Source organism: Schistocerca nitens, chromosome 2, assembly GCF_023898315.1.
Source record: "Schistocerca nitens isolate TAMUIC-IGC-003100 chromosome 2, iqSchNite1.1, whole genome shotgun sequence".
NCBI classification, from domain to species: domain Eukaryota; kingdom Metazoa; phylum Arthropoda; class Insecta; order Orthoptera; family Acrididae; genus Schistocerca; species Schistocerca nitens.
The window spans coordinates 1,164,889,832-1,164,907,875 of NC_064615.1; the positions used below are offsets into that span (position 1 = coordinate 1,164,889,832).

Here is an 18,044-nt window from a genome sequence, read left to right on the forward strand (position 1 = left end):
TCCCATGTACTCCGACCATTAGTCTTCCCGTTCTTAGTAACTGTGTTGCAATCTGGTCTGCTGTTATTGCGGTGACGTTTCTACATTTCGTTGGGTCACCGCTCAGGTTTTTCGGGAAATTCCAAGCCCGTCTACTATGTAATTTCGGGTCAAGGTTCTCTTCCAACGAGGTCCACTTAGCTTTGTGACTTGCTGAGATAGTTTGCAGCAATTCCTTACCAACCTCGATAGTGTCATCAGCAAATGGGTCTCCCTCGAAAAGGTCTTTCTAGCAGTTCATTAGCTGTTTGCTGTCATCAGTCCTGGTATGTAACTTTTTCTACAGCCTCTTGGGATGGTCCTTCTTGAAACTTTCAGGACGCATTTGATAAATGCATCGTACATCTCAGATTGCGGTGGAATCTTGGCAATTTCTGTGTCGAGCTCGTTAGTGAATCTTTCCCACTCTGCCTTCTGAAAATGAAATCTTCATATGAAAGGCACCTCCCCTGGAATTACCATGGCATTCACTTTGCAGATTGCAGGTGTATTTTGCGTGGACGGGATGGGTTTACCCATCCTCTTGACACAGCTTCCAGCAACTTTTGATGACACGAATATATTATCAGGGTTGTAGCCTCTCCTCCACCTATCACTGTTGAAGGATGCCGGCAGCTTTGGATCATAAATTAGCTGAAGATCATGACTCTCTGCGCAGGTCTCTAGTTTTTCACCATTGGTATCTGAATTTGGGTATCCCCATGATGTACTTCGGCAGTTGTAATCGCCAAGGATGAAGTTTACGATCTTGTAGTTAAAGTTGTTAGATGCTTCAAACGTGAAGTCGACACTGGGAGGCTTGTATATAGAAGGAGCGCAGAAGTGTGGCGTACATACTGAAAGAATCTCGATGTCATCCCTCTCGGTCAGAGAAGTTGATGTGATATTTAGGTTCGGTCTGCTGAAAATGGGAGTACCGTACTTATCATGGGGCCGTTCCAGAACAAGTTCCTTGCCTGCAATTTTGGGCCGGTGGCTATTGTAGCCTCGGCGAGTCTCTTGTACTAAAAGGACGTCACATTTATATTCGGCACATAAATCAGCCAGTAAGGACTCTTTGGCAGCCAAGAACGGAAGCTTTCCATCCTTCTCAAACTCGACAGTAAATTTAATGTTGGGAAGGACACAGTTCAGGTGGTCAACATACTGCTGCAGGGCATTTTCACCCTGAGGCCATATCAAGAACGTGTCGTCAATGTACCGTAGCAAACAAGATGGACACAACCGCAGAGAGTTCAGAGGCTTCGCTTCAAAGTGCGTCCGCGACAGCAAGAGACAACAAGAGACAATGGAGTCCCACGGCTGCGCTAACCGTAATCTTATAATATTCGTCGCGGTACAGAAAGTACGTTGCGTTAAGTCGTGGAGGAACAGCTCGACGATCCAGCGCACCTTGTACCGGCACCCTGTAAAAAGTGACGCAACGTCCAGACTAGCCATTGCGTCATTTTAGCCTTTCTTTATTTTCCTGAGGGTCTCAACGAGTGACTGCGATTTAACAACGTGATGTTCTCAGTGTCCCAGTTTGGAAGTTAATAACCTTGCCAGATGTTTTGCCAGTCTGTAGGTGGCAGAACTGTTTGCACTAACTATAGGCCTCACAACGAATCCGTCGAGTGCGAGGTCGCATAAGTTCAATGATATTTACGGCATTCGACGCTCCACATATCGTCTATCACGCAACCACAATACTGGACGCTAATGACTGGAGGTATCCAAAGGTGAACACAGCGTGAGGCTACGGAGCGTAGTTGAACTGCTCAGTCGAGGGTAACTTAAAACATTGCTACAGTGTAGTGGCGTTGATACAAAGCAGAGCAGTGGCAACGATAAACAAAGCAAGCATTCCATTATACCCACAACAACAGTTGCCGAAGTTGATATTATGCCAGGAAGGAACACAAGGAATGACGCAGAGTGAGAGAGGCAGATGAAATATGAGCGGTTTTGCAAGATGAGGCACTGGAAAATGTGGTGTCTTATTCGCTCGACCGTGCGGACAACGTACATGAAGGGTGCAATGATGCCGATACGTTCTTAACAAGTGAAAGTTACACTGAAACAGGTTTCGAACCATGTAGTTCATAATCCTTATCGGACAGGGATCCAAAAACCCTGTCTCCAGTGAAAACCATGAACACATTTAGAATAAGTCCGCAACTATATGGTCATGTAGTGCATAAGAACAACTACGGATATTCAAAGGATGACTAGGTCCACGTGTTACAAAAACATGTTTGAGCGTTTCAAGGATGCTCGATACAATTTACAGAATATGCATGATACTGACCTACTACTTTAAGTAAATTTCAAACATGGCTTCAACTTGACGATCCACAGCAGACTGCGGAATCGGCCGGAAAATTTGTAAATGAGATAAACAAAGTTATCTGTTCGTGCAGTAAGGAATTTGCTTTCAACTCGGACCAATCGGGAATTGAAGAGGAAATGCATATGATAGGAACCCTGAAAATTAGAGATACCAAGTGAGTTGTATCAAGATCAATTAACATCATTCGTACACAATTATGCCGACTGTTAATCTGAATAGTAAACTGGCTGGAAAGTTATTTATTGTGCTGCAAGAAGTTGCAGATGCTCTGGCCCCTACGATACTTTCTCGTGTGCGTGATCTTGCGAGGGCAGAAGGGAATATTTACGTCACAGCAAGCAAGAGTTGGAAAATGGGCATTAGAAAACTATAACCATGGTATGAGCACTATTTTTGGCCATTAGCTGGTCAAAATAAATCTGTTTTACTTGATTCCTGGTCTGGGTATAAAAAATTATACTCCTTTAGAGCAAACTATACCTTCTGAACAGTATGTGACATTGCAATTCAGACCACCTGGAATCACTGAACAAATTCAGCCTCTGGATGTTAGTTACTTCGTGCCTATAAAACGTATTGTCGAACAAAATGTAGCTACGCCTTAAAGGACAGCCAGTTCACGATAAGCTCCACAACAGACTGTTCCACATTCGGTTGCATGCCATTACATGTCATCAGTTCTCATCATCCCGATACTCGAATATGATTCTGTATGCATTCTTTAAGAATGGGCACTTAGCTGAACGCTCTGCACGGTTTGTAACTCCCGAGGACTTCGCCTTCGATCTTAATGGTCCGAACCTTTGTGATCACTGTGGTGCACCATTTTTCATTCGGTGTTCATGGTGCAATTTAATGGTTAATTTTCAACATTTCTTGAATGTAGACGATCTCCATTTTGTGATGTGTGATTCATACATCCCATAGAAGGTTGATCTCTGTACTTCCCGGATACTCATTTTCTGTCGCCCTACTGATGCACATGGTGAGTCATGCCGACTGCGAGGATTTCCTTGTCAGAGGAACATTTTCCTTGTGTGTTTTCGCCAGTCAGTATAGCCGGCGAGGTCTTGCGGTACATGACACTAATTTCTTCATCTCTTCTTCAGGCATACCGGAGTCCCTTATTAATTTCCTTGTCTTTCTGACGTTAGTTTGTGTTGGATCGCAACTAAGCTTCCCATATGCAACGCCTTTTAGTAAATGCAACACCTTCAGCTGGTAGTCTCCGGTGTTAAGGACCGCAGAGGCATTTCCTTTATGGGCTGGCAGGACAACCAATGACAGTTTATAAGTTGTACATCTGTATGGCTCTTATATGACTGAAATGTATGGTTGATACATTGATGATAACAATCGAAACCGGTAGAGCATAAACAGGATTTTACAGCTGATGGCACAAATGTGCTCATTCCAAATTATTTAACAGCTGCAAACAATCATCTGCGAAATCTCCTAGAAGGCACAGGAGCATCCTGTGTTTCCAGGCTTCGTTTCTGTCTTACATCTGAGGTTCCGGATGTGCCGATTTTTAGAGATACAACAGGAAGGATAAAACTGATTGCTAGTGTCTTGTATCTCTGGAGGAGGAGTGGGAAAGCTAGTCAAGCCTAATGAAGTACGATAAATTAACGTTTGCCGTAAGGCAGTGTTCTGTAGCACTTGCAGCTTCTGTGTCTTATCCGTAGTGCAGGCTCACTTGGGACACCCATACTCTCATATGTGAAGATATCACTTAAAACAATCATTCACAGTTACTACACAACGTAACTGAAGAACACTATTGTCAGGTGCTTTCAACGAAGTTTTCACTGCCGTAAAAGTACATTTTACCAACTTTAGAGATCTGAATGTGATGACGCATTTTTTTTCCGAATTACTAATTTAAATCCAACTTCGTGCACATGGTGGTCACTTAATATTACAAGATAAACACTAAAATTTGTTTTCATATGCTCAAATAAACTTTCAAGGAATGCAAACATTTCAGCTGCACCAACCTGTCGAATGGCACTGTAGACCTGGCGGTACCCAAAACGCTAGTTGCTGTACCCCTTAGACCGGCTCCTGTGGCCGAGCGGTTCTAGGCGCTTCAGTCCGAAATCGCGCTGATGTTACGGTCGCAGGTTCGAATCCTGCCTCGGGCATGGATGTGTGTGTTCTCCTTAGATTAGTTAGGTTTAAGTAGTTCTAAGTCTAGGGGACTGATGACCTCAGATGTAAAGTCCCATAGTGCTTACAGCCATTTGAACCATTTGTACCCCTTATCTGTTACGTAACTCAGGCAAACGGTACTGGGTGAGATGTTATTTGGTTTGAAATAAAAATGTGTAATAATGGCAGAACACGGTTTTCTTTGCGGTTCATGCTACTGGAAAATGTAAATCAGAGAATGCGAGTCATAACCTGTTAAGTGATGGCACATGTGAAACAGAAATGAAAACACTGTTGTACGTCGTTAGAGCCGATTCCCTGAACATCGCTGCAGATAAGGAGCACAGCGGCAAACGTTTTTGGTAGTGACGCCTATGATTTGTTTCAGAATAGTTGGCCGATGACTACCGAGCTGTCTTCGTTACATTTCGGCACAGATCGATATACGTGTGTCAACTGCGTTCTTTTCTCCACTGCTGTCAACGTCAACGATCTAACAGTTGTGGCTTTTTACCGGCGTGACGATGTGTCGTTATGCTATGTGTTAAATGTGAAATAAATACGGTAAAGTCTTGAGCGTGTTTTAACACGACTGTTACTACAACGTGTTTTCATGAGTCCTTTCGCGTGTAATTTACACCAGAGCTACTGATCGATACGAAACGCACGCACGCCTGCAGCATCAGCACTGCAAGACAAACAAGAAAACGATAAGCTACTGCAGTGCCTCTGTTATTAATCCAAATTACTATGTAACGATCCTTCGGACATGCGTACTTGTGCGAATGAACAGGCACTGCGGCGACTACAACCGTTATGAAATGCGAATATAAAACAACCGTGAGGTGTATAATGGAATGACGACAAATGAAAATTTGTGCCGGACCGGATGCATGCGCATTTTCGAAGGATTATAGCTTTCACTGCCGGAAAAGTGTATTTGACGAACTTTACTGAGTTGAATGCTATGACCGATTTTTTTTTACGAATTGCTAATGTAAATCCAGCTTTGGTCACATGGTGGTCACTGAATATTACAAAATAAAAAATCAAATTTGTTTTCATACGCTCAAATAAACTTTCAAGGAATGCAAACATTTCAGCTGCACCAACCTGTCGAACGGCACTGTAGACCTGGCGGTACCCAAAACGCTGGTTGCTGTATCCCTTATGTGTTGCGTAGCTCAGGCACACTTTACTGGGTTGATATGTTTTTTGATTTGAATTAAAAATGTGTAACTATCGTAAAACATTGTTTTCTTTGCGTTGTACATCACTAGAAAGGGTAAATCAGAAAATCCGAGCCATAACCTGTTAAGTGATGGTACATGCAAAACAGAAATGAAAACATTGTTTTACGTCGTTCTTGCTCTTTTCTTCAAAACAAAAACACATCGCAACCTACAACCGATTTCCTGAACTTCACTGCATTTAAGAGGTACAGCGGCAAACTTTTTTGGTAATGACACCTTCGGTTTGTTTCAGATTAATTCGCCGATTGCTACGAAGTTCTCTTCGTTACATTTCGGCACAAACCGATGTGCCGCGTGACTATGATTAAACTTTCCCTATTTAACACGTTATAACACGGAAAGTAATTACCATACGAGTACCAAACTTGGCAGCACTAGACATGGGGACGAAAAATAATGCAGAATCAATCGAAACACTTTTAATGTGCTGCTACGGTACATCATACCTTTACATACCTGTACCATTAGAGCTACGAAAGGGGGTCAATATGGCGGCCATCAGTGTCTAGTGGAGTCTGAAAGCGCAGGATTGCATTCTGCGCAGGAGAACGAAGCATGTCTGTAGCTATTCTGGCTTCCTCTCTTGATATGCAGCGTTTCAGATCAGCACATGTGTGAATGTTCTCCCGGTAAACCCTGTCGTTTAGGCAGCCCCACAACCAGAAATCACAGGGAGTGAGATCAGGTGATCGTGCCGGCCAAGCACTTAGAAATGATCGGCTGTGATTCGACCGTTTTAAAATGTGTTTCGAAGAAGCGGGTGAACTTCACGAGCGATGTGCGGTGGGGAAAGTGTTGTCATCAATGCGTCCCTCTCCTGTAGAGCGGGTGTGACATGCTGGCAAAGCATATCGCAGTAAAACTGGCCAGTTACAGAGCACATCTTTGGTCCTTTGGTCAAAAAAGAGTGGGCTAATGATGAACGTAGCCGTGATTCCACACCATAGGGTGATACGCTCAGCACACACAGGAACTTCATGCGCAATGACTGGAGGTGAAGATCCCCACATTCGGCAGTTCTGTGTGTTCACCTCACCCGCCAGAGAAGAACGAGCTTCGTCTGTCCGTAGAATGGCCCAGGGCTAGTCCTCGTCAACTCCGTTTCTTCCGAGAAAATGGTGAGCAAGTCAACGTGTCGTTGTGCGCCCTGTGCTGCCAGCTGCTGTCCGATATGGGTCTTGCGAATGTTCCGAAACACCTTACGTACAGTGGACCACAGGATGTGCAATTGCCGCGACGATCGAGAATTGCGAGCAGCGTTGTCTGCCATAGCAACAGCGATTTCATCAACCACCTGTGGTGCAACCGTTCGTCGGCCTCTCACCGGAGCGACCCCCAGTTCTCCAGTTGATTCGAACATCTTCATCATGCTCCGCACAGCAGGTGGAGAAATATTGCCCTTCCGTAATCCTTTCAGCCGGCGACATTCTCGAAATGCGACTGCAGCATTAGTTTTTTTTTTAATATAATAATGCCCTGCTCCTTTTGTCCAAGCTCATGTTGACACGTCGTTCACTGCGACTGGTCCGGAGTGTGAGACTGTCATTCATGATGGCTGATCACGGCAGCTGGTGGCCATAGTTGAAACTGGACGCCGGCGTTGTGACGCGAGGAAATCAAGCACCCTATACTCTCGACGTGTTAAATAGGGAAAGTTTCGTTATAACCATTCGGTAGTTGTGGCAATTGGCCGGCCGGGGTGGCCGACGGTTCTAGGCGCTACAGTCTGGAACCGCGCGACCGCTACGGTCGCAGGTTCGAATCCTGCCTCAGGCATGGATGTGTGTCCTGTCCTTAGGTTAGTTAGGTTTAAGTAGTTCTATGTTCGAGGGTACTGATGACCTCAGAAGTCCCATAGTGCTCAGAGCCATTTGAACCATTTTTTTTTTTTTTTGTGTCAATTGCGATGTAACAGTTGTGGCATTTTAGTAGCGTCATGAAGTCTCGTTATGTAATGTGTTAAATGAGAAATAAATAACTTAATGTCACTAGTGTGTTTTAAAACGACCGTTTCTACAACGTGCTTTCACGATACCTTGTGACTTCAGCGTGTAATTTATACCAAAGCTACTGATCAATACGAAACGCACGCACGCCTGCCTTATCAGCACTGTAAACAAACAAGAAAACGGGACGATATTGCAGCGCCTCTGTTATAATACGAATTACTACGTTATGTTCCTTCAGACATGCATATATGTCCGAAGAAATAGGCACTGCAGCGACTACAGCTGTTATGAAATACATGAAATGTATTCGCAGTTGCGAATATGAAAAACCGTAAATTATGTAATGGAATGACGACAATGAAAATTTGTGACGGACCGGATGCATGCATGTCCGAGGGAACATTCCATCCTAATTCGGAATAACACAGGCCCTGCAATATCGTATTTATCCGGCGACATCAGGCAATCGACTTCTACTAAAATGTCTACTCTGTATGTAATGAAACATGTAAAACAGAAATGAAAACACTGTTTTAGGTGGTTCGTACTCTCTTCTTTTTTGGTATTACTCTTGGTAATCAAAATGACTTTCAAAACTGCGGCTCTCAGCTGTGTTTTTTCACTTGTCCATACCTTACAGAATAAACGCTGCCGACAGGTGAGTTACTTCCAGGCAAACACATAATTGACGACGTATGGAAATTTGAGTCTGGCCAGGAATGGTGCTCCGATAGCCAAATGCTAAGGCAGCAGCTTGCGATGAACGGGAAATACGGGTTCGAGTCGCGGTCCGGCAGAAATTTTCATTGTCATCATTCCATTATACAGCTGATGGCTGCCCATATTCGAAATTACGAATAAATTTCTTGCATTCTTACTGAAGCTTTCTACAATTCGTAATCACTTCAAGCGTTCCAATAACGGTTAAAACCTCCACAAAGTGGTTCAAATGTCTCTGAGCACTATGCGACTTAACTTCTGAGGTCATCAGTCGCCTAGAACTTAGAACTAATTAAACCTAACTAACCTAAGGACGTCACACACATCCATGCCCGAGGCAGGATTCGAACCTGCAACCGTAGCGGTCGCGCGGTTCCAGACTGTAGCGCCTTTAACCGCTCGGCCACCCCGGCCGAAAAAACCTCCACAAATGCAAAGGAATTTGTAAGTGGACACGTTGTTAGGTAGATGTTGAGTTGTGCATAAAAATTACGAAATTTCCCTGGAGCTTATTTAACTCCAGAACTGAACAGTAGAGGCCTAAGCAGAAAGCATAAAACGTAGAACCTTTCACGTGTAACAATATTAAACGTAAGTAAAAGTAAGGTGTTAGAAATTTTTGCAACACGAAGCACTTTTGATCTGCGCACTATTTACAATTAGGGAAGTTATCCATTTCTGTGACCTGCTACATCAGCCTCACTATTTAATTATATACTGAACGTTACCTTGGTTCTTTTTTGTAAGTTCGTTTACTTTTACGCTTTAATGGCATCGTTACAATTTTATAATGCAAATTGCAACGTAACTTAGATCTCTGATCATCAGCGTACCAGAGAACGCCTTTAACTCATCAGCTGTCGTTATGAAATAAATGAAATGTATTCGCAGTTGCGAATATAAACAACCATAAGCTGTATAATGGGATGACAACAATGAAAATTTGTGCCGAACTGGACTATGCATGTCCGAAGGAACATAGCAACTTGTAACATCACCATGGTTACGCGTTACACTGTAGGAACTGTAATACTGTACCACATGTGAGTCAGTTTCTAGTTTTGGCTGACGTTCTGAGAGACCCCAATGGCAACCTGCTTGCATTGTTCCGTGTCGCAGTACACTCCGCCTTAACAATTTGAACAATGGCACAGCAGCTTCGTTTTACTGACTGGATTCTCTGGGACATTTACACTTGAATTATGCAGTTCTGTCTTCAGGTAACAATAACGTGACCATTTGTTTTTTTGTCGGAGCGGAACGCTTGCAGAATTTAGGAGATAAAATTTATTTTACTATTTACAATTTATTCAAAATGCGTTACATCCAGCAAACATAAAACGCATTCAATGAAAATTTGTACAGTTTACATTGTTGTCACGGAAATGAACAACTCCACACAACGGTCTTCAGTAGCAACATTTTTAGCGTACCAGCTTGATATTTTTCATCTGTCACGTAGTTGGAAATGAGTGAAAACTCACCGAATACATCCATATCTTGATCTCTGCTAAGAAATCCTTAGAAATCCTTGTGTAATCAGCAAATCCGGCACATTCTATATGTCTTCCCACGTGGGTACGTTTGTCAAAATTGCCCATTCAAACACTTCTACGTCTGCATTGAACTGACCCCACTGATCCAACTACTCTTTGCTAGTCTTATAAAATTCAGCCACCGCAGTTTCTACAGGCTAACAATAGTGTCAGTTTCTTGTAATTTTGTCATTAGATTATGGACGGTGTGGGGAAGAAAAAGCGAACTCTCTGCACGTGCCAAATTATGTCGGAGACGCTTAATTTTCTTTGTAGATTCTACAGCGGACACGCATTGTGCTTCAGTTTTTAGCACCGTTTGATGGCAAATAGCTGGCTGCGCATGCAAAAAGGATACCCTTAATTCAAAGGTGGCAAACTTTTTAAAATATTTGGCCATTTATCGATGCTCAGAAAATAGCTTTTTAAGGGCTCAAGTAATTTTAAAATTCTTTAAAATGCTGATACTGACTCGAGCCACCTGGTTTTGCGGTAGCCCAGCAGTTTCTTATATTCTTTGTCATTGGAATCAGAGGACTCTTTGGGAGATTCCACTCGAACGATGTAAATGTACAAAGAATGAGTAAATTTTCACAATGATACATTCGTAGTCCACAGGGAGACAATCCGAAGCTGTTTTGATCGCGTTGTGAACTATATGGACTCCACACCCAATACCAATCAGTTGCCTTCCGAGTGATAGGTTCAATTTTGTGTAAATATTATTACTCCCTTTTCTGTTCTTTTCTCCAATATTGCAGTTATTGTTATCTTCACAAAATGCCACACTTTCCTTATTTAAATCATTGCACGATAATACCTCTTCCAAATAATCGACAACAATATGCGATGTTTCACCAGTCTGGTCTTGAAACTCTAAAATCTTGACTTTCGCACCTCCATAAGGGAAAAAATATCGAATGAAAACAGGGAATAATTTTACTGAGCCATGATCTGAAGAATCCGGCGATAAAGATACGCAGTGGGCTTCACAAAGACACTCTTTCACTTCTTCCATCACCATAGGTGCCAGAACATTTAGAACAATAGCCTGGGATTTTGTACGAGCACAACTAAATTTTTGTCTCAAAACATGTTTGACTTAAATTACGGCGCAGGTATTTGAGCGAAAGCTGTGGTTTTCTTGAACCGTGTGATACGCCCATGCACTTTCCGCTGCAGTTACATCCAAATCCTTCGAAGTCGGCAAATCGGTTCTTTTGAATAAAGCAAACTATTGAGGAGGTGGAAGCTACAGATTTGTCGGACGGCCTGTGTTTTTCCGATTTTAAATTTTTCTCAATATCGCTGGCATCGGCATGACCAACACCAAAATCGGTACAACACTTTTCACACGTAACATCTGATGCACCACTCTTTTGCTCTGTTTGCAAAAGCGGCGGGTTGGGGACAACGGGATAGACAGCCTGAAAGCGGGACTGCCCAGCCCAAAGCGGGACGTATGGTCACGTTAACACCTGAGATATAACCACTCACCTCTCGACAGTCGTAGCGGTATTTCTCCCAGGGTCGTAAGGAATTTCCAGAAAAAGTATCTGTCTCAGATTACTGTTTGTACTACCATTAAGCTTTAAAGCACAGTATGTTGTTCCATTATCAGATTCAGAAAGCCGGAACGTTTCAGCTAAATCCGAGATTCTTGAGAGTTTTCCTAATTTTCGAGGAATTCTGTGTTACGACATTTTCCTTAAAGATACTGAAGAGCGGTTAGCAGTCGCTGCCTTTAGTGCGGAAGGATCCGGGGTTCGACTCGCAGAACCTCTCAGATTTTTCTGAGGTAGAGGGGTTTGGAACCAGCCTCGTAAGAATAAATGGGGCGCTGTCTAAATAAAGAAGTAGCGGTAACATTAGGACACATCTACCGGCAATAATGGCCGGGAGGGGGTGGCGGGGGGGAGGGGGGGGGGAAGAGGGACTGGTGACATGCTGGCAACATGTCCAACGATCAGAGATCGTTCCAGAGTCTTGTACAGATAGTATTTATCTCCGAGAGGTTTGCAGGGCGGGAGAAAGGACCACATCAAGTTCCGGGCTGGAACGGCGGTGCAGTGGCGGCGTCTTGTGTATTACGTGCCGATCATCTGCTGTGATAAAAGTATCACACGGAACGAGGACAATTCATAAATGCGTATTTAAAAGATGCTCACGTTCAAATGCGATACAAAATGGCTGCAACAACACGCACGCAGCTCACGTGCAAGATGTGGCACCACAGCTAGTGGAATGCATTTCAGTAACAAGCTTCGAACCATACCACAGATCGCTAGCAGTGAGACAAGGCACGAAGTACAGCGATTTCTACCGAGCGGATCTAGGATACCTGAGCTCAACTCATTCTTTAATTCACACACTGTATGTTGACGTTGTTTCTATTTTCCTAGTTCTGTGGCTTCATCCAGATTCCGAGAAAATCGTCGTTGCTGGTCACCTGGTTAATTTCTTATTTCTTTCACGTAGTTAATTGTGGTGATTGCCGTGAAGTGAATCATTGTTTTTTTGATACTGCTTTATAAAAGAGTTGAAAAATATCTTACAAAAACTAGGATCATCATTGGTAAAAATATAAACCAAATATTCTCGTAATTAATTAAAAAGAAATGTTGTCTTCTTCTGAAACTGAATGAAAGTGAATGAAATAACCATCCTGCTACATGTCTCAAAACTAGGGCTTCTGTAATACAAAAACATAGGCCTATGGAAAATGGTATTTATTTTTTATTAAAATTACGTAATTCCTTGTTTAACATTAATTCTGAAACTTGTCCATTTTATGCTCGCTCAGAGCGAAGCGCGAAGACAATAATCACGTCTCGATCAGTATAGTATCAATAGAAAGAAAATTAAATACGTTGCCTTTGAAATCGCTGACATACTTTTATTATGCTTCTGGGGGTCGCCAGAATATTTTTACTTGGAAGGGGGTCGCGTATTCAAAAAGGTTGAAAAACACTGTGAGATGCACCCACATGCCTTGCTCATACTGTGGCATCAAGCAGTCAGGCCTGCAAGATGAGTGGTCTGCCAAGCGAGTGGATTTATTCTTATTTATCGAGTAACATAAATGACTGATTATGAGCTCTGGAACTCCCAATTAAGCTACAAATTATTCTCCTATTTGAATATTACACAACGGAAACGGATAACGCACATCTGACTATTAGCAATTTACACAACTCTGATTGTTCACTACGCACTGGCAATACCACATTTTCTTTCTTACCCAACGGCTTTGATCAACACGTGGCCATCGCACTGAATATGAATGGCGCACACGTTATAAATACTGGATATCATGACTACACACTATTCGAAGAACAAGGCCACCAATCTTTCTCTTTTCACTATCTTTTTTATTCCGATAAATTCTATTATGATTCAAAGATAACCTAAACACACCATTACATTTTATACAACAATTACACATGAGGAACTCCGCCCAGTGGGCATGGCTTTACATTGGTGATTCTCTATCTTATGGTCTCGTAATTATTTAACGCTACAGTGCACTTTCTGGATAGGATGGTGGATCTTTTGCTGTATCTCACACTTCGACTCTCACACCCATCATCACGAAAATTTCCTCCAGACCGAGCGGTACAAAAAGGAACATGCATAACCCACTGCCTCTGAACCTATCTTGCTACTCTCCCATGCAAACCACACATACTTAAATAACATGAAATACATCACACTGGCAACATACAATACATTACAAAGAATAGGGACAACGTTAGAATCACTTCACTTTCAGCTTTCCCACTTCAATTAGTATTCATCCCAGTTTCACACGACACTGCCCCACTTCGTAACTTTTCTTTCCTACTACGAACTCTGGAGGATATATGCACGTTTCCCTGTGCAATGCAAGCCAAGTGGCGTTGCTGGATAGACGGCTGACTCACCTTGCTTCTCTCTCAGAGTATTAGAGTTTGAATCCAGCTTCACACGGAAACATAACACGCAAAGTAATATTAACGTCATATTCGCCACACACGCGAGTCCTCAACTGATACCTTGGACGAGTACTTCTCTTTATCGTTTGTCTCATACACAGATTGAGACTCATTAAGTACTCACCACATGGAAGTGCTCGTCTCTAATTTCAAGTCCGGCGCACGCCATTTCTTAAATATTTCCAACTTATAGTACACACGCCAGTAATTCAGCTTAACTTTAACACTCGCAAGTATATCAGCTTAGTACTAGCACTCGCAAGTATTTCAACTTATTGCTACACGTGGTTTCATTGTGACCGTTGGTCGCTTCCGAAGATTACTACGATCCCCTTCATATTACCTGCCTGACATTTAATTCTGCCCCCAAAAGGTCTTACCGACACAAGATCCAGCGCCAGAGTGCTGAAACATGGCCGTTCTTCAGGTCATCTCGCACCTCCGCCGAGGTGGGGGAGCACCATTCTACCGTATTGGCCAGCCACATTTCAGGCGCTCAAAGCGCAGGTAAATTTCATCTCTTTGGTTCCACCAAAGGTGACCAAAGGACCGTCTCAAAGATGATCATGTATTGCATATTCACTATCTGCAGTTAGCAGACGACCATACATACATTCATTTCACAGATCTCATCAAATTGGATGTAGGGATTTATTTTGTGGACGTGCACATGTGATCAATTAAATAAATAAATTGTCCTTCTTTCCTACACTGGTATCAGGCTGCAGTGTGTTAAGTGAAATTGAGTTGTTATTACAAAAAATATGTTGCTCTGACAAGAATAACGAAGAATGTTGTACCTACACTCCTGGAAACGGAAAAAAGAACACATTGACACCGGTGTGTCAGACCCACCATACTTGCTCCGGACACTGCGAGAGGGCTGTACAAGCAATGATCACGCGCACGGCACAGCGGACACACCAGGAACCGCGGTGTTGGCCGTCGAATGGCGCTAGCTGCGCAGCATTTGTGCACCGCCGCCGTCAGTGTCAGCCAGTTTGCCGTGGCATACGGAGCTCCATCGCAGTCTTTAACACTGGTAGCATGCCGCGACAGCGTGGACGTCAACCGTATGTGCAGTTGACGGACTTTGAGCGAGGGCGTATAGTGGGGATGCGGGAGGCCGGGTGGACGTACCGCCGAATTGCTCAACACGTGGGGCGTGAGGTCTCCACAGTACATCGATGTTGTCGCCGGTGGTCGGCGGAAGGTGCACGTGCCCGTCGACCTGGGACCGGACCGCAGCGACGCACGGATGCACGCCAAGACCGTAGGATCCTACGCAGTGCCGTAGGGGATCGCACCGCCACTTCTCAGCAAATTAGGGACACTGTTGCTCCTGGGGTATCGGCGAGGACCATTCGCAACCGTCTCCATGAAGCTGGGCTACGGTCCCGCACACCGTTAGGCCGTCTTCCGCTCACGCCCCAACATCGTGCAGCCCGCCTCCAGTGGTGTCGCGACAGGCGTGAATGGAGGGACGAATGGAGACGTGTCGTCTTCAGCGATGAGAGTCGCTTCTGCCTTGGTGCCAATGATGGTCGTATGCGTGTTTGGCGCCGTGCAGGTGAGCGCCACAATCAGGACTGCATACGACCGAGGCCCACAGGGCCAACACCCGGCATCATGGTGTGGGGAGCGATCTCCTACACTGGCCGTACACCACTGGTGATCGTCGAGGGGACACTGAATAGTGCACGGTACATCCAAACCGTCATCGAACCCATCGTTCTACCATTCCTAGACCGGCAAGGGAACTTGCTGTTCCAACAGGAAAATGCACGTCCGCATGTATCCCGTGCCACCCAACGTGCTCTAGAAGGTGTAAGTCAACTACCCTGGCCAGCAAGATCTCCGGATCTGTCCCCCATTGAGCATGTTTGGGACTGGATGAAGCGTCGTCTCACGCGGTCTGCACGTCCAGCACGAACGCTGGTCCAACTGAGGCGCCAGGTGGAAATGGCATGGCAAGCCGTTCCACAGGACTACATCCAGCATCTCTACGATCGTCTCCATGGGAGAATAGCAGCCTGCATTGCTGCGAAAGGTGGATATACACTGTACTAGTGCCGACATTGTGCATGCTCTGTTGCCTGTGTCTATGTGCCTGTGGTTCTGTCAGTGTGATCATGTGATGTATCTGACCCCAGGAATGTGTCAATAAAGTTTCCCCTTCTTGGGAGTGTATTTTCATTGTCGGGCGGTACTGTAACCTTTCACCTGGCTTACACAATGAGCGTCCCAGGAGCAAACGACGTGCTCAGTTTCACAGTCCGCGAATAGAACAGGAAGAAGGGAGTGGCGGATGGTTGTGATACATCACGTACCCCCGATCCCCCACCATACGGTTGTAAGAGGTCCACGAATAAGGAATTTTTCGCTAGCGCACTCGAGCAGATGTAATTTCGATGGATTGCTCGCACGCTGCCTGCGATATGTAAGCTATAAGAGAATCGCAGACCAGAGAGAGTGCTGGCAGCACTAGTAGTTGTAGCTCCGGCAGTAGGAGTAAGTAGTAGCTAGCAGTCTGGTGTATGGAGTTGGCGGAACCGGTCGTGGGGAGCGACACTTGTAACCTCCAAACAGTTAAAATATACTTATATTATTCACATTCAGTGTAACCTCACAATAGTTTATTATTCCGTAACCTCGCAGCAATAACGTGACTAATCTCTGAATAAAATTGGTGACTCATATATAACCTTTCAATAATTAACTGCCCGCATCTCGTGGTCGTGCGGTAGCGTTCTTGCTTCCCACGCCCGGGTTCCCGGGTTCGATTCCCGGCGGGGTCAGGGATTTTCTCTGCCTCGTGATGGCTGGGTGTTGTGTGCTGTCCTTAGGTTAGTTAGGTTTAAGTAGTTCTAAGTTCTAGGGGACTGATGACCATAGATGTTAAGTCCCATAGTGCTCAGAGCCATTTGAACCCAATAATTAACTGACAGTGAATCTAAACTGGTAAATTTGGACGTCAGCAGTGCTGCGCCATGGTCCTGAAAGATCATTCAGAATAAATTGAAAATTCTTACCTCAATTAAGTCGCCGGATAACGCGTATACATCTGCTCCTATAAGAAATTTTTCAGGCGCAGCCCAGTGCAATGCTGGCCGCTAGATTTGTCATGTATAAAAGGAAACGACTGATTTTTCTTTACGATAATCGGGATGACCATGGACTGCAGAAATTACTAAATTCTTTAAATTCAAACGAATGATTGTCAAAAAGTTAATTTTATAAAAAGGAATATTATTAAAAGATTTTTTGAAACATTTACATGGGACTTATATCTTGTAACAAACTACATATGCCGGCAGCTGCTCTTTACCTTATACTACATCGCTCAGGCACCGCCATCGCTCCCCACGACTGGCCCTGCCAACTCCACACACCCGACTGATAGCTACTACTTACTCCTACTGCCGGAGCTACAGCTACTACTGCTCTTTGGTCTGAGATTCTCTTATACCTTACATATCGCAGGCAGCGCGCGAGCAATCCATCGAAATTACATCTGCTCGAGTGCGCTAACAAAAAATTCCTTATTCATGGACCTCTTACACGGTGGCTCGCGGATTACAGACGTAATAGGTCGTGAGGTCGTGGACAGTAGAGCTTAACACCGCTGTCCGACGAACGAATCGCTGCCAACAGTATCACAAATATGATTTTTCAACTGCTCTCAACTTAGTTCACGACGAAATACTTCACCCTTGAACAGCTGGAGATCAGTGTGGAACAGGTACAATGTTTCGCTAAAAGACCATGCTGTGGTCATCAGGTGTGCTTATGAACAGATAGTATAGGAGCTGGCGTAGGGTTTTGTATTTTCTCCTCCGCAATCCCTCCCTCCCCCCCAACCCTCAGACGTCCAGCATCTCGTGCCCCCTCCTCCCACCGACACGTCTCTCTGTCCGAGGTTCGCGCCCAGGGATGCGTGCTGGCGACGTCTCTGCTATTGCTCCGACTGACCCCGGAGTCAATTCATTGTGGGACGTCTCCTCCCCCTTCTTAATCAGACTCAATTCGGGTTCCCAGGCGTTAGATGGAAGTATCCACTGTCATGATCGATCGGTGGTTCCTTTCTT

At 44.4% G+C, this 18,044-nt stretch overlaps 1 protein-coding gene across 1 annotated transcript in view; it reads left to right on the forward strand.

Moving 5' to 3' along the window:
* Positions 1–644: 644 nt before the first annotated feature.
* LOC126235625 (gustatory receptor 5a for trehalose-like) overlaps positions 645–18,044 on the forward strand; it is a 167,014-nt gene continuing 149,614 nt past the window's right edge. Inside the window, exon 1 of the mRNA XM_049944337.1 lies at positions 645–759. Within this exon, the coding sequence (XP_049800294.1) occupies positions 645–759 (115 nt within the window). The remainder of the gene's footprint in view (positions 760–18,044) is intronic.